Source organism: Falco punctatus (genome assembly GCF_963210335.1).
Source record: "Falco punctatus genome assembly, chromosome: 4".
Lineage (NCBI taxonomy): Eukaryota > Metazoa > Chordata > Aves > Falconiformes > Falconidae > Falco > Falco punctatus.
This window is the reverse complement of record NC_137583.1, coordinates 111,382,562-111,399,442: the sequence shown is the minus strand read 5'-3', so window position 1 is coordinate 111,399,442 and position 16,881 is coordinate 111,382,562. Positions and strand designations below refer to the sequence as shown.

The window sequence follows — 16,881 nt, the reverse complement described above, 5'->3', positions numbered from 1 at the left end:
CCAACACAGCATGGAGAAAAGTCTCAAAGGAGACTCTGAGGTGGTGGAAGAACCAACCATTTTCTCCACAGGGCAGAACAATCCCACAATATTATGCACCACAGAACAAATTTCTTAGTTGTCAAAAATGCATCATTACTGAATTTAAGAAACTAAGCAGCAAAAAAGGTGTATTCAAGGCACTGAGGTTACAATATTTTTTAAAGAAGTCTAATTAGCTGGTAGTGGTTTTTCCAGACAATGCTGCTGTTCTGTAGTGCCCTCCTCAAGACTGCATGTGCTGCACATGTATGGTTTCCATTTCACTGACATAAAGCCATTTTGTAAAAACACTGGCAAATCCTTCTTCACCCCCCAAAAACCACATCCTCTTTTGGCTGCACGACAGCTCCTCACAAAATCATCTACTGCTTAACAAGCTAGCCAAATTAAGGCAAAGCCACTTACAGCTACACACATTATAGATTTACATACATTACTACCCCTGGGTAGTTTAGACAATAACAGTTGCACGAGCTAATCCTATCAAACCCAGACATCCAAAGGAGCCCAACTCCACGAAGTAAGAGTCAAAGTACCTGGAAACATAGGACAGTTTTTCCTCTTCCTTGTCTCTCATCTATGCTCAGGGCATCAAATGAAGGCCCTCAATGAAGCAATTTTTCATTTTAAATTACTTTTCTTTCCTGCCAAAAGCACAATACAGTTATTTCTTCTCTTACGTCTATGCGATATAGAAGATCTCTTCTTTACTATTGTCAAGAAAATTACTGGAGGATAAAGAAGGAATCTCTCTCTTGACCACAACATCTTCTAAGGAGAAAATTTTCCATTGGCATGTTCCTCACCTGCAACAAAAAGCTTCAAGAGATGGCAAAAAGAATAAAGGAGAGCAACCTATCAGTCTAGCTGTACAAGACTTTTTTTGACAACAGAAAAAGGTGGTTTGATTTCTTGGTGTTGTTTACTGTAGGAAGCTACCTTTTTGGTTTTTTTCTTCTTTCCTAGAAGCCTCTATGCGTATTACATAACCTGAAAAGTAATGGTGAAGCTAAAGAAAAGGTTAGAAAGAGCACTTTTAGAGGGTAGAACTTCAAGAAGCTACAAAAGGTGTGCAAAAAGACCAGTAGAGAAAGCAGTCCTACTGCAAGCAGAAAGGCATCTCTTCACCTTGGGTAACTTTCACACAGCAGAAGTTCAGCTGTCTCTCACAGGACCTTAAAGATGCAGGAGAGCAGCTGGCATGAATTCCTCTTGTGGAGGAAAGCTGTCTACTTCTCACCTTCCTAGATGTTTTGAGTACATCTGCCATGTGACAGAGAAAGAATTAATTCTACTGCACTGTTTCAGGACATTCAAGGGCAGGATGAGCCCTCCACAGGTCAGCCCTGAATCTCCCGCACCCTCAGGATGCCAAATGTCAAACCCAAAGGCTACAAAAGAAATGCAGTCAGATGTACGATTAAACATGCAAAGTTGCAATTATAAAAGGAAGGGTGCCACCCACTTAACCCCAGTAGATAGGCCAGGTGTATTTAATTGCATGACTGTACAAAGTTGAACCTTAAGACAAAGATTTCTTGTTTGTTTGGAGCTTTAAAATCATCAGCGTTGCACGAGAACAAACTCCTGTTCTTGAGAGACAAGTATGCGCATATTCTCCCTCAAAGTTCAGAAGACAGAAGCAACAACATCAAAACAGCTTTGATCGGCACAACACTACATCTGAAGCAGTTTGGCTGGGATACTTTCTAAAACTTTTTTTTTTTTTTTTGTGGCAACGTATCTTCTGGAAAACATAAGCACAGGGCATATTCACTTTTGCAGAATCTTACTCTCCTCACACAAATCCCAATTCTTTGTGCAGGTGCTCAGGTCATGACATTCATTACGAGCGACAGTGGGCAGCCTAACAAAACAATTCGCAATTGTGTCAGAATTTAAGTGCAGAGTTAAGAAGAAACACTGAAGGGCAAACAGAAAGCGGTTGTTCTTCAGGCCCAAAAGTAGCTGGACAAGACATCAGCTACAAATAGGCACAGAAAGGCCACCGGTCCTTAGTATGGTCAACAGAAGGACATATGTTCAAAAAAGCCCATGAGTTTTAGTATATCACCAGGATAATAAGAATAAAATCATGCCCTTTTGACAGTAAAAAGAACTTTAAACTCCTAATATTCTTAACTGAGACATTTCTTAAGTCCTGTTTTTTCCTCAAACCTTAGAACATTTCAACAATTACCACACATTCTGATTTACTTGTCTTTTAGGAGGCCAGAGAAAAGTCTACAAATCTTGGATTTTTTCAAAGAGAGACAGGAAAATTCAAGAATCAAACCAACATGCATTCCAATGCATGCCTTTTAAATGACTACACAAAACGAATGCTTTAAACAAGCAAACAGAGCTTGGGATTTGCAAATGAATTATACAGTTGCAATATCAAGAACTGTTGCTAGTGATAGGTAAATACATTAAAAAAAGAACGGTTAGCCTGCACTGGACACGGTGCTCGGGCACTGCCAGCCACACGCAGTGGACATGTGCACACACCTGTTTATACATCTGTAACCAGACAGGTACCCAAGGACAGCCTATGCCTTCCCGTATGGACTCTGCTGCCAAGACAAAAGGTAAAGCAACAACTGGATTCTTAATGAGAGAGAAACTGCATTTCATTAGATTAAATCATAGATTAAATTAGATGAGGTTCTATGCAATAAGACCGTTGGTGTTCTACACCAGCGTGATATCCATCATGGAAACAGACCATAAGGAATGAAGTATCTCAGTCAAGTGGAAATTGTTCTCCTGGATGTGGCCCAGTCCGAGGAGCTAAATGCAAACCAGTCTTTGACAATACTGCCACCTCCAAGGTTTGTGACACCCGACTATTCCTGAAGCAGCTGGAGAACAGTGTTTATGCTCTTGTCAAATATGCCTTAAAGTTTTGGATGCAGAGGGAGAGGATGAACCATCACAAAGCTCACACTAACACAGCTAAACTTATCCAATTACTCAGTCTCAAGCTCCTGAATACTCAGTTTTAGGAATACTCGGCTACAGCTGTTATAAATGGGTGTTCACACCTGTCACTTTAAGCTCTGGCAACAAAAATCCTAGATCTGTTCACTATGCAGATTTTTCTCTTTCCACCCATACAAAAAACCGTCAGGAAGGTGACAGACACTTGTTTCAGTAATTAGGATGACACCTTAGTTTATTTGGGAACAAGTCCTACACAAGGTCACAGCAACACTGACGCTAGAAAACAGTACATATGAAGGATCAGCTCCACATGGAAACTTCTGCAAATGCCCAAAGCTCACCCACCTACTTCTTCTAACCCAAGGGAGAGCCACTTGTGAGTCCATGCCACAACAAGGTGAAGAAAGGGTCCGTACAAAGATATTGAAATAAAAACTTCATAACCCTCAGGCACATCGTAGTGGGGTCCCAAGGCTCACTCCATGGTTTGTGAGCACACATTCACAGGTCTTCAATGACTTCAGACGCTAAGAGGCCCTGATGGTGGTAAAGCTGAAGTTGCTGAGGACCGACCTGTGCTCAGTCAAACAAAGAGGAAACAGGGAAGAGTCACCCACGTCCAGCCCTAAGCAGAAGGCAGAATCTGCACTGACAAAAATAAGCAAGACAGCAGCAGGATACCCTTCTTATACCCTGATGCCAGCAGTGTTTTCGGAAAGGGATATCCTCATTGCCACCTAATCAGTGCTCCCAAGAATACCAGGACATCCACTCAAAACAAGCCAAAGGGACTCGAGTTGCCCAAACGCTTTTGCCAAAACCAGGAACTTAGGTAAATGGACATAACGTCTCCCTGCGATTCCTTCATTAATGCTTCCAAGACCTTCATTCTCTGAAGCCTCTGTTACTCACACAGATTTTTCTTTTGTTGTTTAAACCCTCACAAGCTCTCCTAGATCCTGCTCTAGGATCCTAGTTACCTTTAGCCTTTCAAATTGCTTCCATTTCTTCTTCATAGTATAGCTAGCCCTTTTCTTCTGCTCTTTCTACTTCTACATGCCCCAATACACTAATCAGTCTTACTGTTCTACTAGAGAAAAAAAAAGGAGTAAGACTCAGAAGTTACAGAAACTAATTTCACACACAAGATTTAAAAGTCTTTGTCCAATAAAGTTTTAAAAAAGGGAAACCTTGTTTTCCGAAAAAACTGCATCCAATAAAAGATAAAGTCAGTTTTCCTTATTTTCCTCTCCCCAGAGAGGGGCAGCTACTCCAAGTAATACGAGGGGCTGACTTGCCTGAAGCCCACAGAACCACCTGTTCCTTTCCAGATAAGGTCACACATAAGTAAGAAAAGGTGAGATAGTTTCAATTGTTCATGCGTTTGTTTTAGTATCAGGTTCAGGGGCTGCTTTGGAAGCATCCCCAAACTCTGCAAATGCCATCAGAGTTTATCTTCTGAATCTGTGAGTTTATCCCTTCTTTTTGCATGTTGGCTTGACGTATCTACAAATATATGGAACAAGAACTCATTTAGAGGACTGAGCAAATAGCATGAACAGGAACAAGAAAGTGCAGACAGTATGGTCCTTCCAGCTGCGAAGCATCCACACTTTTACACAATGACACTTGTTTCTTAATGCCTTTTTCCAGATGTTGCCACTATCTCTAATTCCAGAAACCTGGAAACTGCCAGAGATCCTAGCAGACCAAAAAAGGTACATCTGGCAAGGGGATAAAGGTGCACTAGCAACAGAGGGACAGACAGGAATAAGATTTAAATCATGAACTTCAGTGCTGTTTAGGTGCATATTTAAAGCAAAAGCAAGAAAGGACCACAACAAAAAAAGTGGGGAAAATGAAAATAAACCAAGCGAGGCAAAGAACTGTAGGCTTACAGTATGAATCTCAAGACTAACAAAATAGTTTGCAAATCTGGAGTAAAAAGAAAAACTTACGTTTTTCATCACCACTAAAGAAAGTTATATACTATTAACAAACCACCTCTTGTTTGTCTTAAAAAAGAAGAAATAAATAGAGGCAATCCATTACCATTAGATGGCTTTTTATACAATACAATGAAGCAGAAATCTGAATTTTTTTAGATTAGTCTGCCACTCGAAGCGCAGAGGGACTGGGCTCAGGGGGGACAGAATTTGCCACAGAGGAACTGCTATTAGCAGTAAAACAGAGTAAAAACGTATTTCCATTGTAGTTTTCATTGGAGCAATTCTTCCTGATAGAGCCACTATTACACCCGCTATAGTTTGCAATACATTCCTAACACCCAAGTTGTTCATTCCCACAAACAACCCTATGAGTGTGGAATTTTTCCTGTTCCTTGCAGCGACATCTTCTTGGCTTCTTCCTCTGGGGAAAATACTTAGGCAACAACTACCCTTTAGTGCAATATACATATATATAGAGAGAGAGAGACCCATTGGAGTTATTTGATAAAGTTCAGTGTGCTGTGCTGCGTTTTCTAGTTCATGGAGAGCCTCAGACCTGGCTCTCTAGATGTCACTGTTGAGCAAAGAAGGGCCAAGACAGCCACGTCAGAGCTTGGAAAGCTCCATCATCCACTCTACAGTTACAAGTTCATTTTGAAAATCCATCTTCCATTGAGTTGCTAACAACCAACAACAACGGGGAAAAGAGAGATGAAAAATCACCTTCTCTGTGTAATGAGGTTGTCTTTTCTTGAATTGCACAGCACCATCTCCTTCCAGAAAGGCTCTGGAGCTTTCCAATACAACAAATTATCCTCTGCTCCACAGCAGAAGACCACATTTATGATTACTGCTCAGTACTGGATTTGAGTAAGATTCTATTAAACCTTTGCATGTGTTTCTTCGAAAGCAATGTAGCAAGCAAATCACAGCTTTCTGGAGGTTAATCCATCTAATTTAAATCCTATATATTTAGCAATGCTGCATTTCAACAGGGCTTGCACATTTATAAAACTACTACATTCAAACAATCATTTTAGCTACATACAGATCCCCGCTTTATGACAAGACACCATTTTTTTTCCTTCCATATCAACAGGAATACAGTTGTAGACTAGCATTATTAATTGCAAATCCCAGCAATTTTAAAATTCCATTTTATAAGAGATATCTTTCTGTAATAATTCAAGTTGTCTAGAAAATAAGATCTAACACTTAAGAAACACCATTTTCTGGTTTCACTGACCGGCTCCCAACCACAGCCACGTGAAATATTTTCAGTGTGCAAGCAGGAAGACAGACAACATTTAGAAAACTGACAGAACACAACTAGTAAACACTGCTCCCAGATCTTTCAGGTATTTGGGCAAAAATACAGCAAGCTGATTAGTTCTGAACAGAGCATTGTACAGATTAGTATTACCATCCACTAACCATCCAAAAATCAGAGATTTCCCTTACCCCAAATGGTGGATATGAAGCAGCAGCAGCAGCGGAGGCAACACTCACTGCGGGAGGTGGTATTCCTGAAGAAGAAGGTGGGAACAGACCCAAGGCATTCAGATTTAATCCAGGAATTAAATGTGCTTGAAGCTGCAATGGCAGAAGAGTTAAGATTTATAATCCCGGTTATTAACTTTAATCAAAATCCTAGTTGTCATAGGCTATTAACCTTTTGAGAATATGTCAGTATGTTATTTAAAAAAGTTTTCATCTCTGTTTCCCCAAGGACTCTGCTTCAAACCTGTTTCCCAGGCATACGCACAGACCAATGACATTAAGAACACACAGCAGGAAAGGCAGCTGGGAATCACTTGCCGCAACTAAATCAGTGAAACATACGACAAACTTTATAGCAAGAAATTCAGGCAATAGTACAATTTACTTTCAGATTGAACACAATTATCAGAGAAACGATGTAATAATAATTTTGGCTTTATACTGAAAAGACAACCCTGTAGAAACTGAGAAAGCCCACACACAAGTCCTGATTTTTCATACACTGGGGGTATATGCCACAGCACAACCACATCCTCCCTCCCATACCCTTTCCCCCCCATGCCTTGCAAAAGGTGAAATAAGATACCCCCCAGCATTTGCTGTGAAACCATCAGCTATGCCTGTCCCTTCCTTACGCCTGAAAAAAAGTGGCAGCGTCATGTGGTAGGAAGCATTTGTTGCCCATGATACAAAACTTGTCAGTACCCTTTTTCACTTTTCCAGACTGTCGTACAGCAATGTGACTATACTTTAGAAATACCTCAGCTAGAGGCAGACACCATCTCAGACTTCACCAACTAAAAAAACCTACCTAATAACCACTACAAACTAAACTTGAAGTGCATCTAGTAACAGAGGTAGTTTTCTGCTTACCACACCTTTGCCAAACAGCAGAGCAGCCTCAAGCTTCCCCATATTCCTGATCACTGTATGAAGCAAAAATGCACCACTACAAAATACTTTGTGTCCTCATGTGTAGCTTGTGTCCCACAATTTGCTTACAGTATGGGAGGGAAGGGAAAAAGCAAGTGGAATATTCTCTCCAGCCAGTAGGAAAACCATGAAGAGCAGCCATTTCTAGAAAATCAGACTACTGTAAACTGAAAAAAATACTTCCAGTCTGATTCTAGACCAAAAGATTTGGATACAAACACAAAAAGATCTTCAAAGCTGATAAAAAAAAATCTCAATCATTTCTCAATATGCATTAGTAATACTTTGGCAAACTAATGAGGTGTGGTTTTTGTTATATGATCGCCAATCATCTTTGAATAATTGAATGCCTTTGTCATCTATATCAAGAAAAGCCTTAATAAAGCCTTCTTAAATAACTGAAAGCAGGAGAGATCCTTCTTCTATATTTTGTTATGCTTTTAACATGAAGGTACTTGGAATCACTACTGTAAAGAAACATACACAGACTCCAGCACAGAAACCACAGCAGTACATAAACACACATTTCTTTAGGTTTCTGCAACAACAAACCAGAAAGCACCTTCATTAAAATAGCGCACAGATAACTAAATACTAAAAAACCAAGCCCCATGAATAAATACAAGAGGCAGGGAGGCTGCAACAGGGAAATTCTGTTGTGATATTAGGCAAGGAATTTTCACCATGAGAGCAGTGAGACAGGGGCACAGGCTGCCCAGACTGTGGACCTTCTACCCAAGGAGACGTTCAAGAGGGGACAAGCCCCCATACAACTTCATTGAACTTTGAAGCAGACCCTCTGCTGGGCCAGGTGACCTCCAGAGGTACCCCACACCTAAATCTTCCCTTGGTTCTAGTTGCAGAAAGGGCCCATGCCACAAGACAACTCACATTCATAGCAGCAATATCATTTTCATAGGACTCCCTGATTTTCTTCATAATTTCTTCCTCAGCCTTGGCACAAGTTTCAATACTGCCTTTAACTGTAATGGTCCTTTCCGGATTATAGAGTGTCAAGTCCTGCAATCTGCATATGAAACAGAAGCACAGTTAATTAGTAAACAGCAGAGGGTAATCCAGGTTTATCATTCGAGTGCGATGACATCCGAGCGTGTCCAGTTTGCCCTCCAAAGAGCACAGTATCAATTCATAACAGGGCTCAAACAGTTCTCAGAGAATCTGGAGAAACTCTGTCCTCACAGCAAACAACAAAAACCACTGCAGCAAGGTTTGGCATCAGAGGATTGAAATGTGTTTAGGTGCAACACAAGATGGAAACCATCATGCTCTGTAGGAACAAGCTGCAGAGCAGTAGAGCACCACTCTGGTTCAAACTCCACTCCAGCCCTACCAACAGAGAGAGGGCTTCAGCCATTTTAGACATCCCAGAAACACAGACCATAAGAAACTTTTATTTCCTTGAGAGCAACAGTGGATTCCTTAAGGAGGGGAAAAAAAGCCCAACCCTCAGTGAAACTGCAGGAGAGCCTCCAAATCCTCATAACAGGAAAACCAAAAGCTGTGTGCAAGTCAACATTTGCTGCGAAACACTAGTAATTTCTCAGGGAAAATTAAAAGTTTTACAGCATTAAACTAGTGCTTTGTTAGGTAACAAATGCTGACTTACTATGGTAAAAATGGAAGAAATCAACTGGGAAGCCATGGCATATCCATGTAATGAAACAAGGTGAGTTGAAGGGGTGAAGACAGAAACAAAAAAAAAACAAAAGAAAAGGTCAGAGCAGGATGCAGGAGGGGTGAGGAAGCCCATGGCATGTAGGAGAGAGGAGAAAGCATGCAGGGCTTGCTTTCTTGCACAGCAGGCAGTGTGGCAACCTGCGCATCTCAGTTAAGCAGCGGCAAGCACAAAATTCATCCACAAAGCAATCTTTAAGTTTCCAGTGTGCGAGCACTGAGTTACTGCCTCAGGAAGTAAAGTGGTGGAAAACACCCCAAAGGAGAGGAAACTTTCCCAGACCAGCTGCCTTACTTTAACTTTATGGACAAGTTTACCAAAAGGCCTAAATGAAGAGATCAGGAGAAAGACTAATTAGACAAAGCAGAATCAATGGGCATATACGCTCTCATGTTCCGACTAAACCAGGCAACTTCATGGGGCTGTTTCAGGCATAGCATGACAAGTATAATCTCGAGGCCAAGATTTTAATGCAAATAAACCATTAACTTGCTAAAATAAAAAACACTCTGGGAGTGTTTACAGACAATGTGTTATTTGTGTCATCATCGGTAAAGACAAGTCGGTTTCACAAAATGAAGACCATTATCCCATTTACCCTGTACATATTTTTTTCCTTTAAGAACTAGCATTAACAGTCTGTGCACTGTTTGAAAACAAAATGTTTATGCCAACACATTTAAAAGAGCATGCTGGCCTTACTAAAGCTATTCTTGAAACAGACTTATTCAGGTGCTTTTTCTCCAATTAATTCAACTTCTCTTCCTCAGACTAATTCCATAAACATTTACATACCTTCCGGAAGGTCTCAGGTTCTTTCACCCAATTTTGCATTTCCTCTTTTTGAGGAACCTCATTCACTCTTAGCTTCCTTGCCTTCACTTGAGCTATTTTCTGCAGAGGTTTTGTTTTTTTTTTTTTTTTTTTTTTGTTTTTGTGGTCTCCTGCATGCGTTCAGACCTCTTCACACACCCTCCTCTGTCATCCAAGCTCTCTCCCTTTCCTGCAGCCTATAAGCCTTACTCTCACCCTTTCTGGCTAAAGCGTAAGTCCAGGATGCGCTCAGTGCTTGAAAGTTCATGCCAGAGTATTTGTTATTCAGAACAAAAGGTTCTCTGAAGATATTACTCCAGGGTAAAACTACTATTAACAGTCAAGCTTCTACAAAGAAGCAAAGAAATGTTGATCTAATCAGCGATTTGCAGATTTCCAGTGAAGGTGAAAACTCCTCTTTAATCTCAGCTAAATCTGAATGGGTCTCAGTTACCTTCACAAACTCACAGACCAAAAGCTATTAGTTTGAAGCAGACTAGCCAATGCATTCTGGTTTGGCTACTAGTGGCCGAGAGGGACAGAACCACTACTAAAATTCTTCTTTTCAGTATTCATTTGTTTTATTTCCCTCCCTCTTGTGCAAAAATGTGATCTGTACCAGAAACTAAAACATCACTAATTTCACTCATCTTCACACATAGCTCAGAACTGATCCAGGCTTACAGTTTCAAACACTCGTCATTACATATGGTATAATATGTTAAAAACAACCGACACTTAAAATATAAGTCTAACACTGGCTCCACAGAGCCTATGTTATTTTTAGGCTTGCTCTTGACTGAGTTTACAATGAAGACTCACTGTTTACATTAAATTTAACTGAGCTTAAGTAACAGTTTAATCCACATTACAGAAAGGCCTCCAAAAGGCTGTTACCTCAGCCTTCAAAACACACGTATTTTTGTAAAGAACTCTGTACCTGAATGTACCGTAGAGGCATTGCTGTTATTTGAGACATCTCACCAAAAGATTAGGCCACTGAAAACTTACGGAGATATCGTGATTTTAGTATCTGTGTCCTGTTCAATTTTCTTCAGGTTTCTTCCTTCTTTGCCAATAAGTCGGCCAACAAAGTTGTTATGTGCCAGTATCTTCAAGGGAATTTCTTCTGTACTGTAACGGAGATTATACCCAGTGAGACTTTTGGAGACCAGAATGCAAATTTTTATGCATGTTATGGGTAAATATTTTTTTTTTTTCATAGAAATGTATACAACTCCATTCACTTACACGTGTTTATACTAGATGCAGAACAAGTCCGAGGGGAATGCATGTTTCAGCACTATCATCTATAGCTTCATTGTAACATACCTGCTACATAAAGCTCAGACTGAAGGAGCAAGAGCTGTTGGGAAGGAAGAAATAGACCTTAAAGCTTTTAGTGAGAACTCACAACTTGTTATGCTCACTCTGATTAAAAGCTAATAGTTGGTCAAGAAACTTCAGTATTTGCTCCAGTTCACCTCAAAATCACAGCCAGACAATGGCTGAAAACGTAGATGTGTGGTGGGGCTAATTAAGCAAGCGGACTGTCCTGAAAGGAGAAAAAGTCTTAGTTCCTTTACCTACTTAAATATGGATAATGGCAACTAAGATTCACTTATTAACAGTTTTTAAAGACTACATCTTTAAATGGAGTTGACAAGAATTCAGAATTTTTAATGCTTCCACAATGAAATGCCTTTTACTCACAATTTAGTATCTTGAGCTTCCTTTTGCATGATCTCCATAATAATTTTACAAGCCGTTGAGCAGCCTTCAGGAGTCGAGTGGATGGTAATTGGTTTCTCAGCAGCACCTGCATTCTCTTTACGATGAATATCAATTCTTGAAAGAAAAACACTAACTGTAACCATGTACTGTATGGTAAGCCTTGCATATTTCCAACTCTCATAAACCTGATTTATTTTGAGCTAACACTAACTACATTTAAGTGGTTTAATTCTGAAAAATACACAACTACTTAAACATCTGCTAACTACTATTTTTGTGTTATAAAGGGCCTCTCCTATCCTGATTTTACCAGCTAAACCCCATCTTCACGGACACTGGGATCGCCTTCCCTTCATCAAGGTATTCAGGGGAGTCGTTAGATAGACAATCTGTGGAAAACTGCTGAAGACAACATTTCATCAAGCTTTCCCAGTACTCTACCACCAGCCCCAATACTCCACCAATGACTGTGCAGCTACAGTACAGTCAGGCCTTGTCCCATCTTGTCTTTTTAATGACCTCAGCAGCAGAGTTTCCTACCACTTCTCTGCTAGCAAGTAGTATCACAGTACTTGTACTTATCCTCAAGATTGCTTTTTAAGCCTAAAGTTTGTCCTGACATTACCTTTCCTCTAGATCCACTCTCTATCACTCTAAAACTACTAGTCTTAGTCTACACCATGGTTTATGTAGCTCTAGGAATTAAACAAAAATTAATTATGACCTTCATCAAGATAATGCCTTAGATATTATTTGACCTCTGCTAGTAACCGCAGGTCACATACTCTCTCCATCTCTGCTTTTTGCTTCCTCCCCTCCACTCCCCCCAAATCACAGTTGTTTCCAAACTGAAACAACCAAGCTGCTTTTCAATAAGTTCCTTCTGATAATGAAAATTTATTTCATTTCGTGATGCAGCATCTTCCAAGAAGCCCATGGCCATCCTTGGTGTAACAGGAAGTAAATGTCATTTCTTTTTTTATCCCCAAAGCAACGAAAGCATCGTTCTTGAAGTCATGTATCTGTAAAGTTAGCAATCTGCAATTATTTCCGTTTTATCCAGCCTTCTTAAGAGATAAAAGCTTCCCTTATACCAGTCTTCCAGGATTCTTATAGTCCAGGAATTAGATATTTTAGATACCACCTTAGAAACTGGTTACCCATAGGCAAACAACAAACAAGTCTTGTCAGGACACCACAAATCTCTTTAACCTGCGTTGTTAAACACAGCAAATAGTGTCCTGGGTTACAACATGCTCATGGGAGGTTGGAAGGAGCATCATGGTAATCCTGGGTCTGGCTGGGGGGGGGGGGGGGGGGTAGGTGGGTGCTGTTTGTTGGGAGTGGAGGGGGGGGTATAATTAGAGAGGAGTGTTATCCTCATCGGCTGCTCTCAAAACTGAAGCCACCCACCCTCATACCCCTCACATACAGCTCATTTTCAGGTCCTGCCTGCTGTAACTACAGAGCTGGGGCCTCACACCAGCGCACTGCTGAAAGCAGCATCTTTCGCTCTCTGCTCTTAGGGGTAAGCTGGAAAAATTCTTTGACTACAATCCCCACCTCCTCTTGCATCTGCGCTGAGCTCTTCCTTGTGGGTAGGGATTTAACATGCACTGAAAACAATCTCCTTCAGCGCCTCTAGACCCTAGTGCTCTTAAGCTTCTTAGGTCACTTAGCAGCTTGCTTTTTGCCTCCCGTGCATTTCCTCAATCTGTGTTTTGGTGTGGTATGCAACTTCATAGCTACAAATGTATCCACCAGAAATACATGGGAGTGAGGTGTAACGAGCAGTGAGGGGGCGTGGGAAGGTTTTCGTTTTGGTTCCCTCTCCGCCCCTTGAATTGAAAATATTTATAGATCCTAAGAATGCCCTAAATTAAACTAAAGCTAGAATAAAGACTTCGATAGGTCACCACACCAGCTTTACGTCCCACAGAACAACATACAACAGCTCTTTCAGCTGCGTTTTCTGTGCCAGAACCGTATTAGCACATCTGTAAGCAAGCTCTCCAGCAACACGCGCCATCCTACTAACACTGCCTAATTTCATTTCTTTAAAAAGGGAGAAACAAGTCAGCTAGTATTTGAACACGTGTCAAGGACTGAATCCAGTCCTTAAATAAACGTTGCAAAAGATTTCCTATTCATTGTTATCTTCATTTGCTCTCTGACCACACAGGTTAGTTGTGAAGTTTTACAAGTTTTCCTTTACAGAAGACATAAGGACACAATGTTAAAGTTTACAATTACAGTTTTGTAAAATAACTTACTTGGACTGTGTCTGCTTTGTAATGTTTCTGATTGTTGCTCCTTCTTTCCCGATAATGGCTCCTACGAACTGCGTGGGAACCAGCATCCGCAGAGGAACGTCTGACTGTGGTTTCTGCCTTGTGGTTGCACCGGGTGACCCTTGCCTTGGAGGACCCCTCTGTCCAAATCCACGTCTTCCCTGGGGATGTTGCTGTGGAGGTTGCTGGGCTGCCATTTCATCAGGGATGTATGCAACTTTCAAGGAATAGTTTTCAAGCTGAAACCCGTTCAGTTTTTCTATTGCTCTGTTTATTTGCAAAGGGGAGGAGAGAGGAGGGGGGAAAAAAAAAACCAAACAAACCACAGTCACATGCAGGGCCTTATGAAATGACAAGTCACTCAGATATAGACTTCTGCTCTTTCTAAATCATTTGACAAAGCCATAAACCAGTTCCAAGAATCCAAGAAGAAAAGTTACATTCAAAATTCTTCAGTCAAGATCTTGATTACACAACCTTTTTTTTTTTCCTTTTTCTTTTTTTTCACTTTTTTTAAGTCACCATATTAAGGACTACAAGTTAGTTCTTGCTTGCTCTGGGCTTCTGTGCACTTTAAAGGTTTTGCTGGTGCAACCCTATCAGCAAAACCTCACAGGAGACAGAGCTTATACGCTCAAAAGCATTCTTTTGCCTGATTTAATTTAAATCAGTTTCCCAAATAGAATTAAAGCTGCACCAGAGGGAAAACTTTTTAGCTGCTATCGCAGCACCTTCGTTAGGGTTTTTGCCAGCACAGCTATTTGGCTGGAGTTTTTGTAATAACCGACATAGCTATGACAAAAAAAAAAAAAAAAAAAAAAAAAAAAAAAAGAGAGAGAGTAAAAAACGATATGAAAGACAGCTCCTGGTTCACTCTCAGCAGGAAAGAAAGCATTCAAAGCCAGTCAATAGCATTTGAAACACCACTCAGCAGACCACGACAACACCTTGCAACTTATAAACTAGTCATGTTGTAAGCAGGTTTAAAAGTTGACCAGGAAATTCAAGCCAATGCATCTGTTAAATTCTCCACAGATGCAAAGGTGTTAGAAGGCATTTAAATGGCGTTTCAAGTTCTCTTGTGCTTTTAGGCAAAGCAGAACCCTGTCTCAAATAGCACAGAGGGATATTGCCCAAATGCACACAACGTGCTCTCACCGTGGCCCATCACACTGAATCACCACCCGCTCAGCTCTCCCTCCGCCCAGCCCCTCTTTCTAACCAAGGTGGGGCCAAGTTTGCAAATCAACCTGACCTGCTGGTCTCCTCTTCACAGAGGGAGCACAACTGAACTTAAAATTTACAGATTTCTGGAGGGTCAAGGATCTACCACTCACAAAGTCAATACAATTAAAGGGCCAGGAAACAGTAGGCTTAACTAAGCTACACGCAACACACTAATAAGCTAGCAGTATAAAATTAACATGTTTGCCCAAGAAAGATATTTCAAGTTTTGCTACAGAAGGCGTATTATTCAGATTATCAGCAATATATTGTTTATCAATGAAACGTGCATCAATTTGGCCTAGTTTCTAAGTGCCGGGCTTAATCTTGGACTAAAGATTACTGATAAATTTTGTTTAAGGACTAAATTTAAATCAAAAACAGTAATGGGAGGGAGGAGGTTTCCATCTCATATTAAAGAACCCACCAACATTTTTGTTGAAAAGCTCCAGTAACTGTATGCTCTGGAGCAAGGCCTCACATTCAGAAACTAAACCTAGCCCCTCCATTCACGCACGCTGGCAGGTGTTTACTGCCAGTTTACCAAATGCTAACCTCAGCAACATTTTTATTCCTGCCTCTACTGCAGAGATAAAGGATGATGCCAGCCAATCACTTAAATTGTCAAAGGCAGCCAGTGAAAAGTACTATTCACCTCCTGGGTGACCCCTCGGACAGTCTGGGTGTCAAGCAGCAGCTCTGCAGGTAAGAAGCAGTATATGGATGCTGAGGATAACATGCCCCTCATCTCCCAGTTGAGCCAGCATCCTCAAAATACTCCAGCTGGACAGTAAAGAATTTATGAGAAAACAAGTAAATTGTGTCTTTGAAGCAGTGTTTAATAAGGGCTGGTAATAAATAAGGCCCAAGGCAACACCAATGAACATCAAGGAAAGCAAAATATTGAGTAACTGATCACTGCTCATTAAATACTTCTGTTCATCAAATGAGACACGGGTCCTTTGGGAACAGGGCAGGAGTGTAATTGCTTCCGTAACAGAAGGATCTCTTACAGCATATGTCAAGAGAGCTGGATTAATATTTGCTGAGGCCATTTCAAAGCTGACATTTCTTAACTTTTACTCCACAGACTTGGAAGAGCATTATACTACACAGAAATCCATGTTTACAAACTAGTAAGGGCAGTGAGCAGCCAGACCAGTGAAACTTGTGTTCCTATGGATTTGTCTCTCCAGTTTTAATTTCTGTGTAGATTTCCGATACCCAAAAGGCCTTTCACTGAAGTGTCTCTCCATGGATATCCCATCTGGGAAAGGGGTCTGGAGCCTTTCCTTTTTAGGCAACCAAAACATACTAAGCTCCTGTTGGTTGTGACAAGAGACCTCTATTTCTGGACTACGTCTTCCTACAATCAGCCAAAAAGCTGATTTAGTACCAGGGAGGGAAATGGCACCACCAGCCAGTGCAGTTGCACAAGATCTGTTTCTTTTGGAATCAAACCTCAAGATGTTAGAGAGATGAGTACCAACGATTTCACGGACATGCTGGTAGGCTCTAGATTGACATCTATCCCAATTCATTCCCTTCCATGCATTCATTCAACAAGTTCAGACATTGCTTCTTTCCCAAAATGCTTCAATTTCCCCTGGCTTTAAAACATTAGACCAGACTCCCAGCACTGATACAAAACCTTACGTTAAATCAGTGCATGAGATTTCTCACTCTTCAGAAGTGGTAGGGGAGGAAAAGACCAGGCTTTTTGTTTGCAACCAAGCTACATACCTATACGCCT

The 16,881-nt window shown here is 40.8% G+C and overlaps 1 protein-coding gene across 1 annotated transcript in view; it reads right to left on the bottom strand.

Moving 5' to 3' along the window:
- Positions 1–16,881, bottom strand: part of IGF2BP3 (insulin like growth factor 2 mRNA binding protein 3) — a 113,972-nt gene that overhangs the window by 22,156 nt on the left and 74,935 nt on the right. The window contains exons 6-10 of the mRNA XM_080382181.1: positions 13,887–14,171; positions 11,593–11,727; positions 10,891–11,013; positions 8,262–8,397; positions 6,399–6,530 (exon numbers count right to left, since the gene is read on the bottom strand). Of these exons, the coding sequence (XP_080238307.1) occupies positions 6,399–6,530; positions 8,262–8,397; positions 10,891–11,013; positions 11,593–11,727; positions 13,887–14,171 (811 nt within the window). The remainder of the gene's footprint in view (positions 1–6,398; positions 6,531–8,261; positions 8,398–10,890; positions 11,014–11,592; positions 11,728–13,886; positions 14,172–16,881) is intronic.